The sequence below is a fragment of the Myodes glareolus genome, chromosome 17 (assembly GCF_982192425.1).
Source record: "Myodes glareolus chromosome 17, mMyoGla1.1, whole genome shotgun sequence".
NCBI classification, from domain to species: Eukaryota; Metazoa; Chordata; class Mammalia; order Rodentia; family Cricetidae; genus Myodes; species Myodes glareolus.
This window is the reverse complement of record NC_142042.1, coordinates 40,684,186-40,700,522: the sequence shown is the minus strand read 5'-3', so window position 1 is coordinate 40,700,522 and position 16,337 is coordinate 40,684,186. Positions and strand designations below refer to the sequence as shown.

The window sequence follows — 16,337 nt, the reverse complement described above, 5'->3', positions numbered from 1 at the left end:
AACGTTCTGGTTCATACCTACAATCCTAGCACTCTCCAGGCTGAAAGAGAAGATTGTGAGCTGAATGCATGGTGAGACCTTCTTGCGGGGAAAGGGAGGGCTGGAGAGATACCACAGCTGTAAAGAGCACTTGTTGCTTGGTTCCCAACACCCACATTTCAGCTCACAACTATTTGTAACTCCAGTTCCAGGGGATCTGACACATTTTCTCACTTTCATGGCCTCCTGAATTTACACAGTATAAACTCATGCAGGCTTACACACATACATATAAAGTTAATAAAAAAATCTAAAGTCTAAAAGATGGAGATCTACATCTTTAGCGCTAGCTCCGCAGTTAAGAGTGTGTGCTGTGTAATAACGAGGACCACAATTTAGGTTTATGTATCCTGGGCATACCTATAATCCCAGCTCAGAAGTAGGCAGGGATAGGAAAAATCACTAGGGTTTGTTAGCTTCCACCCAACCCATGAAAAGGTTCAGGGAGAGACTTTGCCTTAAAGCAACTGGCAGAAAGTGATAGAGGACACCCTCCTCTGGCCTCTATACAAATATGTGTATACCCACAGACACATACAAATAAATTTAAAAATAATAATAATTTTTTTAAAAAAGCTAGACATGGTGGCACATGCCTATAATCTCAGCACTCAGAAGTGCTATGTGGGTGTTTGTGTGGTGCTGAGGACCAAGGTGAGCCCCCGTCAGTAAAGCTATGCTGCAGCCCAACTATTCAGTTCTTTACTATGAAAAATTCATTCACATGTTTATTTATTTATACCGCATACTCTCAATGCTTACAGGAAGCTATAAAAAAAACTGTCAGCATTTACTTGCTTGAATAAGTAATAGAACCATATTCTCTATGCAAAATAGGTCAAGTTTTCAAGCTGTGATAGAAACGAAAGGCATACTTATTTTGAATAGTTACCTGCACAAAAGCAACTCCTGCCATCAGGATTACTAGGGAGAGCCACTGGTACATGCCTAATTTTTTACCAAGCATAGACACAGAAAATAACGCTGTTGTAAGTATTTTCAACTGATATGTAACCTAAAAAAGAAAACAGCAGTATTATTAATGCTTGCATTTTTTTTGTTTTTTAAAAGGACAATTAGAAATGTACCTTAGATACCTGATAGGTGGCTGCATCTAGGTTTGACAGTGCCACATAGAGTAAATTATTCTGAAGAGTATATATCCCTGATGGAATAGCAAGCTTAAGAGTTTCCATGGGTTTATTGAGAATTTCATCATGCAGTACTCGATTCAGCGTTCTCACACTACACTCTAGAATACAAAATGGGGAAAATATCAGTAAGCTCTGAAGAAATCATCAGCTCCTTCTTTATAGGCCTCAGTTTTTTATTTTAAAACCAGAAAAATGGGGACAGGAGATGGGCTCAGCAATGAAGAGAAAGTATTGCTCTTGCAGAGGACCAGAGTTTGAATCCGAGTACCAAGACTGGGTGGCTTAAAGACACCTGTAACTCCAGCTTCAAGAAGATCCATCCAGCACTTCTGACCTTTGGGAGCACCTGCACTACGGCACAAAGACAAACACAGACAGACACATTCCTAAGCGCTAGGATAACAGGTATGTTCCACCAGGTCCAGCTTTCCACAACGCTAGGGATGGAACTGAAGACTTCACTAATGCCAAGCAACTAAAGTAGGAAGTACGACCTAAGCTACTTCTCCAGCCCTGGAACTCACCTTGGTGTACTGTGAACCTTGTCACGCTTCAGCTCACGAAGGGCTGGTTTCCGCACATCTAGCCACAATGCAACCATTCATGTTAAAGGTCTCCTGGGCTCCAGTATTAATGCAGTAATATCTAGACCTTAGCAAGAAAAGCTGACCTCCTTGATGTCTTGCTACACTGTCATAGTTTTCTGTCCTGCTGATAGCTTCTTCATAGCCTGTTTTTATTGACTGCACCTTCTGAATCTGGCCTCTGAGTGCTGGGAAGGAGCCAGGGCTGTTTTTCAATCTTCTTATCCTCTAGTGTACATATTATCTAGTTTCATCCTTGGCTTTATAGGTATCTCCAACTTAACATAAATCCAAAGGAAATCATTTGATTTGTCTCCAAATCTATCTTTTCTGTATATTTTACTGTTATACTTACATGTACCGTAGTTTAATCTAAAAACCTATAAATCATTCTTAAAACTGTATTTGCCTTCTTTCCTGACCTTCATATATATAACCAAGTCATGTTCAGCATTACTAGCAATTAGAGATGTGCAAGTCAAAACCACAATGAAATACCTCTTCATAGCCACTAGAATGGCTATAAAGAAGGGTAGGCAGGGACTGGAGCACAACTCAGAGGACAACCATTTGTCTAGTATACATGAGGCTGTAGGTTTGAACACACACACACACACACACACACACACACACACACACACACAGGAAAGAGTATAATAGGAAGAAAGAAGTGGTGAAAAAATGTAAAGTTCATACATTGCCAGCAAAAATATAAAATGGAGGCTGGCAAGACGATCCAGTAGGTGGGTAAGGGAGCTTGCTGCCAAGCCTGACAACCTGAGTTCAAGCTGCAAGTTCCACATGATAGAAGGAGAGAACGAACTCCTACATGTGGTAGTCCTCTGACCTCCACACTTGCACAATGGCACACACTCATACACACCCTCACAATAAATAAATAATGAAAAAAATTAATAAAATAAAACAGAATGGTACAGATACTATGGGAAAAGTTTAATAATTCCTTAAAAAGAAAACGTTTTTAGCAACGTGACTCTATGGGTAATGGTACCTGCTAATGACTTGCATTCAATCCCTGGGATATTCAAACAAAATGGATTCCCACAAGTTGTCCTTTGACCTACATACACGTGCCATGGTACATGCATACCCACCACATACATACATGTAGTACATTTCGTTTAAAAGATAAATGAAGAACAACCAGATGACAATGACCCAGCAACTATGCTTTGTGGGAGGGAGGGTAAATACCTATCCCCCCAAAATGAAAGCTGAAACTCCAGATACTTGTATAGCTATTGCAGCATTAACCACTGCTCATTCCAACACGGTTCATGGGTAGCCAAAAGGTATAAATAACCAGGGTCTACCAACATATGACTAAGAAAACAAAAAGAGGTATATTATACAATGAAATAGTATAAAAAACAAAAAATCTGACACATAAACTTTGAAAATATGCCAGTGAATTAAGCCAGACAAAGGAGAACACATTATATAATCTACTTTATATGACATACCTAGAATAGATAAATTCAGTAGCAGAAAAGATGAATGCAGAATTACTACTTAACAGTCATAGACTTTCTACTCAGTGTACTGTGAATGTTTTGAAAATAGTGATAGCCATACAACATTGTTAATATAAAAATGCATTGTTGCAATGGAGAAATGTCACATACACACAGATACACACATGTGTATGTACACACATTATTGAAGTTTAAAAAATTAACACATACCTATTAACCTAAAACACAGAAGTCTAAGAATGAAGATCAAGAAATTGAGGCCAACTTAAATAACATAACAAGGCACTGTCTCAAGCAAGAAAAAAAAATTCACAACTGAATCTCAAAAAAACCTGCCTGCAAAAGGCTAAATTGAGGCTGGAATGTACCCCGATGTTAGAGCAAGTGCTGAGCACATGCTTAGGACCTATAAAACCCAACGTTCAACCTCTACCACCAAAGAATAATTAACTGTACAGTTCATAAATTATATCCCAATGAACTCCTTTAAATGCACCAAATGAGTGACTTACTGTTTGATTAGTCAATGGAACAAGAAAAAGTCTTTAGTAAAAAATTATTGTAGACTCTATAATTCAAAGAATTAGAGAACTTCTTTTTTTTCAATTTAATAAACTATGACTGCAGTTGGATTCATATTCATAGCATTAACTAGGCATGGATCATATTACAGACTGAACAGGATGGCTTTGGTGCCAGGAGGTGGTGGCACATGTCTTTAATTCCAGCACTCAGGAGGCAGATGCAGGCAGATCTCTGTGAGTATGAAGCCAGCCTGGTCTACAGAGCAAGTTCCAGAATAGCCAGAGCTACACAGAGAAACTCTACCCCCCCCAAAAAAACCCACATACAAAACAAAAGTAAAAACAAAACCAAAACAAACAAAAAACACTAGAATAGCTTTAGTACCAACCAAATAAAACTGGTACTAACACAAGTGTGTGTGTGTGTGTGTGTGTGTGTGTGTGTGTGTGTGTGTGTGTGTATGAGTTGATGTTGCCTGTCTTCCTCAGTGACTCTTTACCTCATTTTAGACATGGTCTCTCACTGAACCTCAAGCTTGTCAATAGGTTCTTCAGGTCTTCCTATCTCTGGCTCCCAGTGCTGAAACAGCTCACACAGCCACACCCAGCTACTTATGTGGGGGCTGAAGATCCAAACTCAGGTCCTCACACTTACATGGCAAGCATTTTACCAGCTGAGCCCTCTCCTTGGGCCCTGTCTTAATAATTTTTTTAAATAGAGATGTTTAGAGAATTTAAATAATGTCTAGAGAAATTAAATAATGCAAGAGATCAAATGTGCAGTTACAAATATATAAAAATTAAACTAATAAATTAAAAGCAAAAGGATACCCTAGATACCTACTACTGTCTTTGTAGACTAAAAATATGCAGGCCATTATCTTCAAAAGTTCAGCCACAACCACCGCTGTAGACGACAGGTAACGAGGACCCTCCTCTTTTAAAGTCCTAGAATAACGCATTGTTAGAACCAAACTGGTAGTCTGAAACACCAAAATTCCCAAGGAAAGATACTTTAGGTTGGCAGACATTGTTTTCTGTTCATTTGTCTGAAAAACAAAATAAACAGGGCAAGTTAATCAGTATTCTATATTTAAAATACAGAAACTACTATCCAACAAGAGATGGTGGTTCCAAACAAGATGATAGAAGCCTCCCCTTTTTCTAATAGCAACAAAAAGCCTGGACTAAATGGCAGACAATGGCACCTCCCAGAAAACTCAGGCTGAAAAAAATATGACAAGCTGATTTAGGCTTAAGAGATGAGCCAGTATTGAATTCTTGGAGATTTTTGGTTACCTATGTTTTCTACCAAGTGTTACAGTACCATATAATTTGGAACTGCCAACAGTGTAGAACAACAAACATCTGAGGAAAACACAGTTTCTCTAATCGAACGACTATAGACAATTATCCTAAAAACCGTTACCATTCCAGCGAAATACTGTATGAATTATAGGGGAAAGTCTTGTTAACTCCCAGCACCTGAAGCAATGAGAGCAGAGGTGGTGACTCCTCCCTTTCCCACTAGAACCTGCAGAGACTATGAGTGTCCCTGTTGGTCATTCCTGCCACATACAAAGTGAGTATCAGCAAGAAGAATTTCCACTCTTTGCCCAAGCTGCAATGAATAAAAAAGATTTAAGTAGGGGCTGGAGAGATGGCTCAGCGGTTAAGAGCATTGCCTGCTCTTCCAAAGGTCCTGAGTTCAATTCCCAGCAACCACATGGTGGCTCACTACCACCTGTAATGAGGTCTGGTGCCCTCTTCTGGTCTTCAGGCATACACACAGACAGAATATTATATACATAATAAATAAATAAATAAATAATTTTTAAAAAAAAATAAAAAAATAAAAAAAAGATTTAAGTAGGAACCAGAGTTTCACAATATACAAGTGTTCAAGATACAACTGAAAATGAGTATATTCATTATCAAAATCTTTAAAGGTCTGGCCTCTAGAGTTTTCTCTCGGGGTTCAAAAGAAAGACACTACAATAAGTGAAAAGACTAAATTTCGAGGGTTAAAAAAAAAAATCTCCTCACAACATATTCTTTCTAGCCGTGTCTCTTTACTGCTCTCTTCCTTGTTCTCTATTCTAGTTCTTCTGTCCTAACTGTCTATAATTTCTTATAATTCTGTCTCAATTCTAATTCCAATTATCTGCTACATTCTTCTTTCCCTTCCTCCCCTCCTTCTCCTCTCTTCTCTTCTTCTTCTTCTTCTTCTTCCTTCTCCTCCTCCTCCTCCTATCCCTCCTTCTCCTTCTTTTTCTTATCTCTGCTAATTTCAGAATGCTTCAGCTCCAACTCCTGCTCCAACTTATGTTCTGTTCTTTTTGTTCTTATCCAATGATAAAGACCCACAAAATCTTGCAGGCAGTGAGTAACCAGGCAACCCATGTACAGAGACAAGGGAAGTTTATGGTCCTCGGTCCATTAGCACTTTTGTCAAATGTTAGCAAGCTCAAAGGCCTTTTAGATCTGAAGTTCACAGCATTTACTCTAAGCAATTGAAACAAAGAGAAGACCCAAGCCTTTAAATTATCAGATATGGGGCTTGATGCCTATCAGAGGCAGCAGTGGAGGTTTGTCTTTCTCCAGGCTGTGGGGAGATGGTTAATTATTTTTCCCAAGAACAAGACAACAAGCAGTAAATCTCCTGAACTAAAGTCATCAATAAACTGAGGTGAAGGTGAATGTGAGGAGTTAGGAATCTTTTAATGCAAGGTTAGTTTTTATTATTTCTTATCTAGTTTCATTGCTTTCTTATCTACAAATGAGGTAAAATCAGGGCACGCTTATTTTTTCTATCTGAGCAGCTATGAATTAACAGTTCTGGGTATGTAGTAATTATATGTCCTTGTATATCTGGGAATGTCTTAAATGGAATACTTTTGCCTGGACCATAGACATTGACCAAATGCCTGCCAATAAAGATAACTGTAGAAATTTACACTGAAGGAAAGAACAGAGACCTGGTAGTGGGAAGCAGGTTTCTTGATTGTGTGACTGTTTTCACACATAACTAGGGGATATAATCAGTAAACCCCAAATGCATTGGGGAAATTGTGCCCAGTAAATGATCAAATAGTACTGAACTGTGGGAGATAAATTCCAAATTTGTAACAGAAGGAGTTAAGCTACAGAGAGAAATCTATAGCAAGAAACAGCAGACGATAATTCCAACATGCCTTGCATCTTGGCCTAACCCTCCAGAGCTCTTGGCTCTGATGGGTTGACCTTGTGAAAGAGGCTGATTAATTACTGAGTAATTCTGTGGCTCGTGGCAATTCACCAAAAATCAAGACAAATCTTAACTTGGTTAAATGGCAACAATCAATAGATGATACAAAAAGTAACCCAGATATTGGTGTCACAAGAATTTTAAGGAAGTTACCATAAAAATACAGCAACAAAACACAAGGAGAGCAGGCAGTGCACCTTGCCTGGGTGGCACAATAGAGCCAGGCACAAAGTGGTGAGCATGGGGGAGATGTCCCCATTACTCATCTGTCGTGTGGCAGCATATGGGGGTGAGATGCCCCCATCATCACCTGAGGTAGGTGGGAAAGCTGGCCCTGAGGTCATAAGAGTGTGAGAGCTGCCCGTGTTCCCTGTCAACTGCAACACTTGGGAAAGCAGGCCCTGCACCTCACCTGGACAACACAATAGTCCTGTTGGTGGAGATGTGGTTGAGCCAGCCCCAAAGTTGTGAGAGCTGCCCTCCCACACCCCACCCCAAACCTGCCCATCAATGCCTGAGGTAGGTGGGAGAGCTGACACTTAGGTCATAAGAGCAGCTGCCAGGCAGGGGTGGCGCATGCCTTTAATCCCAGCACTCGGGAAGCAGAGGCAGGCGGATCTCTGTGAGTTCAATACCAGCCTGGTCTACAAGAGCTAGTTCCAGGACAGGCTCCTAAGCTACAGAGAAACCCTGTCTTGAAAAACCAAAAAATAAAAAAAAAAAAGAGCTCCTCATCAACTGTAACACTCAGGAGAATGGCTCCCAGGCCACACTTAGGAAACATAGTAGGCTGGCTCTGAAGAGGTAGGTGTGAGAGAACCGACCCTGAGGATATGAAAGAGGGAGAACTGGCTGTATCCCTTGCTAATCACTGCAAGAGGTGAACTAGCCAGGGCAGTGCTGCAGAGTCCACCCTGGTGGTGAGGATAAGGGAGAGTTAATGGGCTGACCAACCCTGCCTGCAATTACCCAGAACCAGGGTTATAAGTTGACCCACACCAACATCCGCCCCATCTGAGATCTACTGGAGCACGTGAAGAGACCAGACCTGCAGACCCAAGGCTGCATGATCTCCATGACAGAGGGTAATAACAGGATAACCAAGAAGAGTTCCAGTAAGAACCCAGCATCAATAGTGTAGCAGAAACCAGAGGCCTCAAACCAGACCAATGACTCTTTGCAATGAACACTTGCAAGTAAAGATAAATGGGTAAAAGAGTTTACTGTGTGATTCACTGTATCACACTACAACTTGGATGACAATATTAAATTTTCTTTTTCTTTATTTTTTCCTCTTAGATATTAGTTTATTTTATTTTGGTGGTAAGGTTGCAAGGGCAGAGGGTGGATACAAAGAGACAGGGAATAAATGTGATGGAGATGAATAATGTGAAAGACTCAAAGAATAAAGAAAATATAGCAACAAGAAATTATTAAACTTTTAAAAATAATATTAAACTTATAAAGACAAAAAATAGAATAGTTTTCATGCACTTTTACCCAGGTTCCCTAATAACAACAGCCACAGTCCTTCTACTCCAATAAAATATGTCAATATTGCTCCAAGAGACTTTTACTAGTACTATCATTATTTCTTTTAAATATGATTTGGATAACACCAGGAATTGAACCCACACCTTCACACACACGGACATTGCTGTCTTTCTCTAAGCTACAATTCAGTCCCAATAGACTCACCTTAAATGTAAAGCCAGAAATATGTTGAAAAGTAAAAGGACTAGGCCATCTTAGTCCTTTGATACCTAGAGTCTTAGCTATTTGAGAGACGAAGCTAGGGAGATCACTTAAGACCAGTCTGGGCAACTTAGTGAAGTCCAGTCTCACAAAAAAGGAAGGGATTTGTTGAAGGGAAGAAAGAGGAGTAGGAAAGAGAGATGGGCAGGAAGGAAAAAGATACCATGAAAAAAGTATGACAAAAATGGACTTATATTAATATCAAGCAAAAGTTTACATAAAAATTACTCCCAGACTGGAAGGATATTTCATAGTAATAAAAGAGTGAAGTGTTTACCTAAATTGTTCTATTATTAATAAAAATTTGGGAGTCAAACAATGGAGTACAAACCTGATAGATCAAGAAAGCAACAGAGGAACGACTTGCTGACTTTCTTTCTCCACCTTCCGAGATGGAAAAGGCTGCAAATCTCTCCAAATTCCTCCCTATTTCTTCCTATGCCTCTCTATCTAGGCCAGCCAAAATCTCTAAGGCTAATTCTGGTTAGATAGTTGTGGACTCCACCCTTGATTCAAGGCTTAACTTCATTAGCTGTCTTGGAGCATCACTGTGCAATCAAATATCCCACAACAAAAGGGTCAATAGACCAGCAAGTTAAAGAAATTATTAAGGTATATGTATCCCATTATGGTAGCTTGAAACACATAAAACAAAATTAACAAAAATAAAGGAAAAATAATAGATAAATCCAGTCATAACTAAAAATATTTAACTACTTTTCTAAAAAGAAAATGAGAAAAAAATCAGTAAAGATCTAGAAGGCTTCAACAATTCTATAAACTATCATAACTACAGAACACAAGGAGACAGTTCACTCAGATCTTCCAAGAAACAGCTTAAGCATAGTTGTTGCCAGTGTTTCGCACCCAAGATCTTATACCTTTTGCTCAGATTGATCTAAAGATACAATACAATTCCAAATAAAATCCCTATAGCCTTCTGTGGTGAACCAAACAAGAAGGGCCCCAATAGGTTCATATATTTAAATGTTTAGTCAGCAGGGAGTAGCACTATTTGAGAAGAATTAGGAGGTGTGGACTTGTTAGAGGAAGTGTGTCACTGGAGGTGGTAGGCTAAGCCAGGCTCAGTGTCCCCCCCCCCACCCCAGACCTCCCACCTGTGGATCTGGATGTGGCTCTCAACTACTTCTCCAGCATTAGGCCTGCCCACAGGCTTCCATGCTCCCTGCCATGATGATAATGAGCTAAACCTCTGAAATTGTAAGCAAGCCCTTCAATTAAATGCTTTCTCTTATAAGAGTTGTCTTGATCATGGTGTCTCTTCACAGCAATAGAACAATGACTAAAATACCTTCTTCTTTACTAGAAGCTAGAAAGCTGATTTCTTTTTTTCTTTTATTCTTTAGTAATACTTTTTAAGTTGTCTGTTTCTCTGTTTAACAGTCCTGGCTATCCTGGAACTCTCTTTGTAGACCAGTCTGGCCTTGAACTAAGAGATCTGCCTGTCTCTGCCTTTAAAGGTGTGTGCCACCACTGCTTGGCTCAGAAACCTATTCTTTAAAAAGATTAACATTTATTTTTATTTTATATGCAGAAGTGTTTTGCTTGCATATATGCATTGCACCAAGTGTGTGCCTGGTGCCCATGAAGCACAGAAAAGGATGTGAAATCCCCTGCAACTGCAATTAGTTGGCTGTGAGCTATCATGTGAGTACTGGGAACTGAACCCAGGTCTTCTGCAATAGTAATATTTTGGACAACTGAGCTATCTTTCTAGCCCCTTAAAAATGCTGTCATTATTATTTTATGTGTATGAGTGTTTGCCTGCATGTGCGTCTGTATGCCATGTTCGTGAAGTGCCTACACTGTCCAAAAGAAAGCAGTGGATCCTCTGGAAAAGGAGTCACAAAGTGTTGTAAGCTACTACGTGGGTGCTTAGACTAGAATCCAGGTCCTCTCAAGAGCTACCAGTGCTCTTAACCAATGAGCCATCTCTCCAGCTGAGAAAACTATTCTTGAAGGCAAAAGTGCTGTTTACAAAATTTGGCAATTCAAATCCACTTCTAAATATACTCCAAATATGAACAAATGCCACATTATAAGCATAAAAATTTTAATAATGAAAAACATGTTCACCACTAAATATACAAACATAAATCACTACAGATACTATCATAAGCATTTTATTTGAATTTCAGAGACAAAACTTAAACAATATAATTCTTTGCTATACAAATGAATCACCTCACAGGAACAAATACAAAGACTTCTTTATTAACTCCACTGTCTCACTTCTGTAAACCCTTAATAGCAAAAAAAAGAAAAGTTCTAATATGCAATGCAAAGATAGCATGTTGTAGGTCATTCATACTTGAGAACAACATCTACTTTAACCTCCTCATGTTAAAAGTGAAAAATAAATAAATATGTATATTTATGTATATATACACCTATGTGTATAAATAATTATTTATATACTGGGCTTATATCCAGAATATATATTATGTAATTTATAGAGAGAATTGTTATAATGTAGAAAGAAGACAAAAATCAATTTAAAAGTTATCAAAAGATATTTCACCAATAATAAAGACAAATGAATCAGTAAAGAAAAAAATGTCTGACTTCGCAGACATTTAAGAAATAAAAGTAAAACCACAATAAGCTATACTTATTAAACTGCCAACACTTGGGGAGTGGGAAGTAACCGGACAGCATTTTAGAAGTTGGTCATGCTTTATAAACTATCTAAGATGACTGGTTTTCATTTTAAAAATGAATAAAATAATTAAGTATGAAAATTTGTTCATGGTCACATAATTAGATATTAGAAAAACCAGCTCATGTAGTTAACAGCTTTCTTGGTTCATAGTACACACTATGGTAAAATGCTAGTGCACGATGGTGCTTTTTTCTCTATAAAGAAAGAAAGTTGCCAGCCACCACAGAAAATGTCTAAGAGTGATTTCAAATATGTTCAAAGAAGTCAGTTATGGACTTATTCTGTGCTACCAAGAATATTAATACACGGATTTTAACAACCATGTTCCAATTTATTAGCAAATGAAAATATAAAAGGTTCAGTTTCTGGCCAGGCATGGTAGTACATGCAAGTAAACCCAGCACTTGGGGGTAAGTGGCAGGAGATCACCACAAACTGAAGACCAGCTTGGTTTGCATAGAGTTCCAGGCCACCCAGGGACACAGTTAAATTCTGTCTCAATAAACAAAGTGCCTAAGTCAGTATGTACTTTCATAATTTTGCTTTTCCATTCCCAAACATCTGTGTACACACTCTCAAATCCACAGTGACGTGATGGCAACCATGCAGCTCCTACCTCTCAAACCCTTCTCGTCCTCGGGGCAGGAAGTGTTTCTAGTTTGGTTAGGCTCTCTTATAGAACTCCCCTTCCTTTTTGTTTGGACTGATCAAAGACAGGTCCCGACATACTAGGTCAGGTCCCAGCCCTCATCAATAAAACTTGTACTTGCTTATCAACTGTCACATTTCACCTGAATAGCTGAGTGCATTTAATACTTACAAAGTTGAGTTTATTACTTCTGAATCTCTTGAAGGAAAATATGCATCATTGATCTAAATTCCATTCATTTAGATTCAATGAGTTCAGATGGTGGCTTGACCAGAACTTTCTTTTTGAACAAACATTTTGAACAAAAATTTACTGACATATTTCAAATTCGAAAAGATTCTCAGTAATTATTATTTCACAGTCTTCAGGGGGGGAAAGGAAGCCTAGAGACACAGCAAAGTGGTACAAGCATTTGCCTAGTGTGTTTACAAGGGCCCTGGGTTTGACTCAGAGGAGTGCAAAAGAAAAAAAAGAAAAGAAAAGAAAGAAATAAAAAATGAACAGATTACATGCTTACACACTGTTGTCAAAATGTAATAAACTCATGACATGGTAGCATATATCCCAGCACTCAGGAGGCTGAGGCAGGAAGAGCAAATACAACGACTGTCTAGCTGCACTGCAAGATGTTATTCCAAAAAGAAAAATCCCAACATACACTCCAAAAAAGTAAGTATTAAAAATATGCTGAAATTTTCTTTCTATTGTAAAAACAAAAATTTGATTTTAGATTAGTACAATATAATAGTCTATTAAAAATCAGAACACAGCAGAGTACGAGTGAAGACACAAGCTGAGTGAGTGGCACATGCCTGTAACCTCAGCACTGAAGGAGCTGAAGCAGGAGGACTGCTGCACAGTGAGCTGGAGGCCAGTATGGGCTATAAAATAAAACCACGCCTTATAACACACATGCACATACATACATAGGGTTATACAAATCTAAGTTCACACCAGCTACTAGCCCATAACTACTGATGGAAAAGCAGACCTTTTAAGGCTTTCCTAAATAAACAGAAAAAGCAAAGATATTTGAAAATGTTAAGCTCAGTCACTACTTTTTTGTTCACCATCTTCCATGTAGATAAACCTTACAAACCTGTACTGTGTACTAATGACAAAATTCATCACAGCTGATGAGGTATCTGACACTGGATTTATATCTCTTCTAGCTGACTCAAAAGTATAAACAAGAGTGGGATTTTGCAGATATAGGAGTTAGGAGCACTTACTGCTATTGGAGAGTACCCTGGTTCAGTTTCCAGCACCCACATGGCAGTTCACAACGCCAGTTTCAGGGGATCTGCTGCCCTCTTCGGCACTCTCAGGCAGCAGGCATGCATATGGTATACACACATACATGCAGGCAAACACTCATACATATAAAATAGAAATATTTTAAGCATATATGGTATGCAAAAAATACAAAGACTATTCTGCTCTTAAAATACAAAATGGGGAAAATACAAAAAAATGATTTTATAAGAGAAGAAAATGAAGCAATTAATGATACTGATATGATCAATTTTGATTCTATAACTGAAAAGCATGTTATTATAGCTCAATTTTAGGAGGGTTATTGCTGTTCTTTTATTATTATTTGCATTTTTCGAGACAGGACTTCTGTATAGCCCTGGTTGTCCTGGAACTTGATATACAGACCAGGTTCAGGCTAGTCTCAAACTCAACCTGCCTGCCTCCCAAGTGATGGGATTGAAACAGCACACCAACATGCCTTAATTTACTTTTTATTATTTTTAAGTATATGTATGTGTTTGTGAGTAGTGAAGGCACCCACAGAAGCCAGAGGCACCAGATTCCCCTGGGGCTGAAGTTACAGGTAAGGTTTGAACAACCTTTGTGGGTGTTGGGAATTGAACTCGAGTCCTCTGGAAAAACAGTCTACGCTCTTAAAAGCTAAGCCATCTCTCTATTCCCTGTTGTTTTCAGACAGGTCTCACCATATAGTCTAGGCTGACCTCTAACTTGAAGCAATCCTCTGCTTCTGTTGGAATTATAGATGTATGACCTGTACTTATTCTTAGATACATAAACGTCAATAATCCCCACACACACTTTTTAAAGTAACATGGGGCTGATCAGTGGTAACACTCTCCTTTAATCCCAGTACTCGGAAGGCAGAGGCAGGTAGATCTCTGTGAGTTCAAGGCCAGCCTGGTCTACAGAGTGAGTTCCAGGACAGCCAGGGCTATACACAGAGAAACCCTGTCTCAAAACAAAACTTGGTTTTGCTATGCTGTTTCCAGAACCTAAGTCCTTGCACATGCTAGTCAAGAATCTTCTACTAAGCCACATCCTCAGCCGACATTTTGGCCTACAAGTTCCTAGTCTATTCTAAATTAAACAGCTTTTCACTGTTTCTCACTGCCCTTTCTTCCTCCAAGGTGTTCCGTGTCTGTTTAAACAAGACACTATCACTGGTGTGAGTTACAGGTCTGTCAATTTTTAACTTGTTCTTTCATAGACTACTGAGTTTTCATTATTATATTCAAGCAAAACTGCACTCAAATATTTCTTCAGCTATACAAATACAAAACCTGTCATGCCAACTTACAGATAAAATTTATTCAGCATCCAGTGATATGGAAAACAATGTGGCCTAACAATAGAAGCTTTACCTTTGCATTGTGTGGTCATGCATCAGTGAACTAACTCCACACACTCCCTGTACCACCTCCTGCCCTGTACTAGTCTGCACTGTCACTTTCCCCTTGTGCTCATTTCCCAGCACTAAAGACAAGGGTTAAAGGCACCCTTCAAAGAACAGGACATAATGGAAAAGCCAGGTAGTACTAAGACACACCAACTTCTATGAAAAATTCAAAACTAAGGAGACAAGAATTTAAAAACATAAACAAGTCTCAACCGTCCAGATTGGAATAAGCCATCAGATACGTAAGTCACACTTAGTATGGTCAGACACTGTCGTTAGCACTGGGTACACAGTAAAAATCAAAACAACCTAAACTGTGTTTCTGCAAGGGCCTTATTCTTTACCAGGGAAGATACACCCAAACAATTCAAGATACAGGAGAGGAGGGGAAAAAGGAGAGAAGGAGAAAGGGGGAGAGAGGAAAGAAATGAAAACTATATATGAACTGCTACAGCAAGAAAAGGAAATATAGGGTAAAAAAGAAAGAGAGAAGCTATGTCAACTTAAATAAGCTCCAAAGATCCCCCCCCAAAGTCTTTCTGTATGTGGTTGTATTATAACCAGGTAAACACTAAACATGCACTAGAATTAGAAGGTAGATGTGAATTAAGAGACTTTAACTGAAGACTGCCAGAGTTGAATGTAGGGAGAATTGGGGAGATGACTGGACGGGCAGTGTTTACCACTAAGCTTGACAACCTGAGTTCAACTCCTGGAATTTCACATCATGAAAAGAGAGAATCAGCTCCTGACAGCTGTCCTGACTTCCACATATGTGCCACACTAAATAAACACATAACAAATAACTGTAATTTAAAGTTGTTTAATCTAGTACCAGCAGGTTCCAATGTCTCCTCAACTCTCCTAGCTCCAGGTCAGCCCTTCTTCCCAATGGGCAGCAGTGGCCTCAGCCTCCATCAGACTGTGAACAGACTCTGAGCCTCCTTGTGGAGGTGGCAGTGCTCCATAATTTTTTCACCAGCTTTAGTCCATGTTCCTTCTCTGATGGCAGGATTGCAGACATGTGACTTCCTAGAGTTCTTTGGAAGCTCTGACTTGTCCAGCCTACACCTGTGTCACAATGGCCACTTAGCAGGTTTGAAATTAATTCTCTTCTTCTTTCACCTTTATTTTACTTGTTACTATTTTAAATGTCCTATCCCATAACACTAAAGGATTCTCTTTTCCCAACCGAGCCCTAGCTACAGTAATTGAGAACAAATGTGGCCTTAACTCTTCCTCAGAAGTACAAGAATCATAATGACAGGAATCTGGAATTACTTTTCCCATCTGACCAGGTTAACAGGAACAGAGATGCTGGAAGTCACGCAGAGGGAAAAGTTGGCTACATCTTCCTGTACAGTCTGCCACAAAAGATGCATGATGAAGGACTGGCTAAGCAACCACTGTGCTGGCAACAGGAGCACAAGAGCTTTCAGTGGTAGCTTCTAAGTAGCTACAAAACTCGGAGAGAATAAAACTGGGCCCCAAATTCACAGTCCAAGAGCCAGACAGAATCAGAAAGCTTCAAC

At 39.1% G+C, this 16,337-nt stretch overlaps 1 protein-coding gene across 3 annotated transcripts in view; it reads right to left on the bottom strand.

The window, feature by feature from the left end:
- Positions 1–16,337, bottom strand: part of Slc35a3 (solute carrier family 35 member A3) — a 50,724-nt gene that overhangs the window by 24,575 nt on the left and 9,812 nt on the right. For all 3 annotated transcript variants that reach the window (XM_085677783.2, XM_085677782.2, XM_048456666.3), the window contains exons 2-4: positions 4,642–4,846; positions 1,137–1,291; positions 932–1,054 (exon numbers count right to left, since the gene is read on the bottom strand). In XM_085677783.2, coding sequence (XP_085533909.1) covers positions 932–1,054; positions 1,137–1,291; positions 4,642–4,828 — 465 coding nt within the window. In that variant the 5' untranslated portion in view covers positions 4,829–4,846. The remainder of the gene's footprint in view (positions 1–931; positions 1,055–1,136; positions 1,292–4,641; positions 4,847–16,337) is intronic.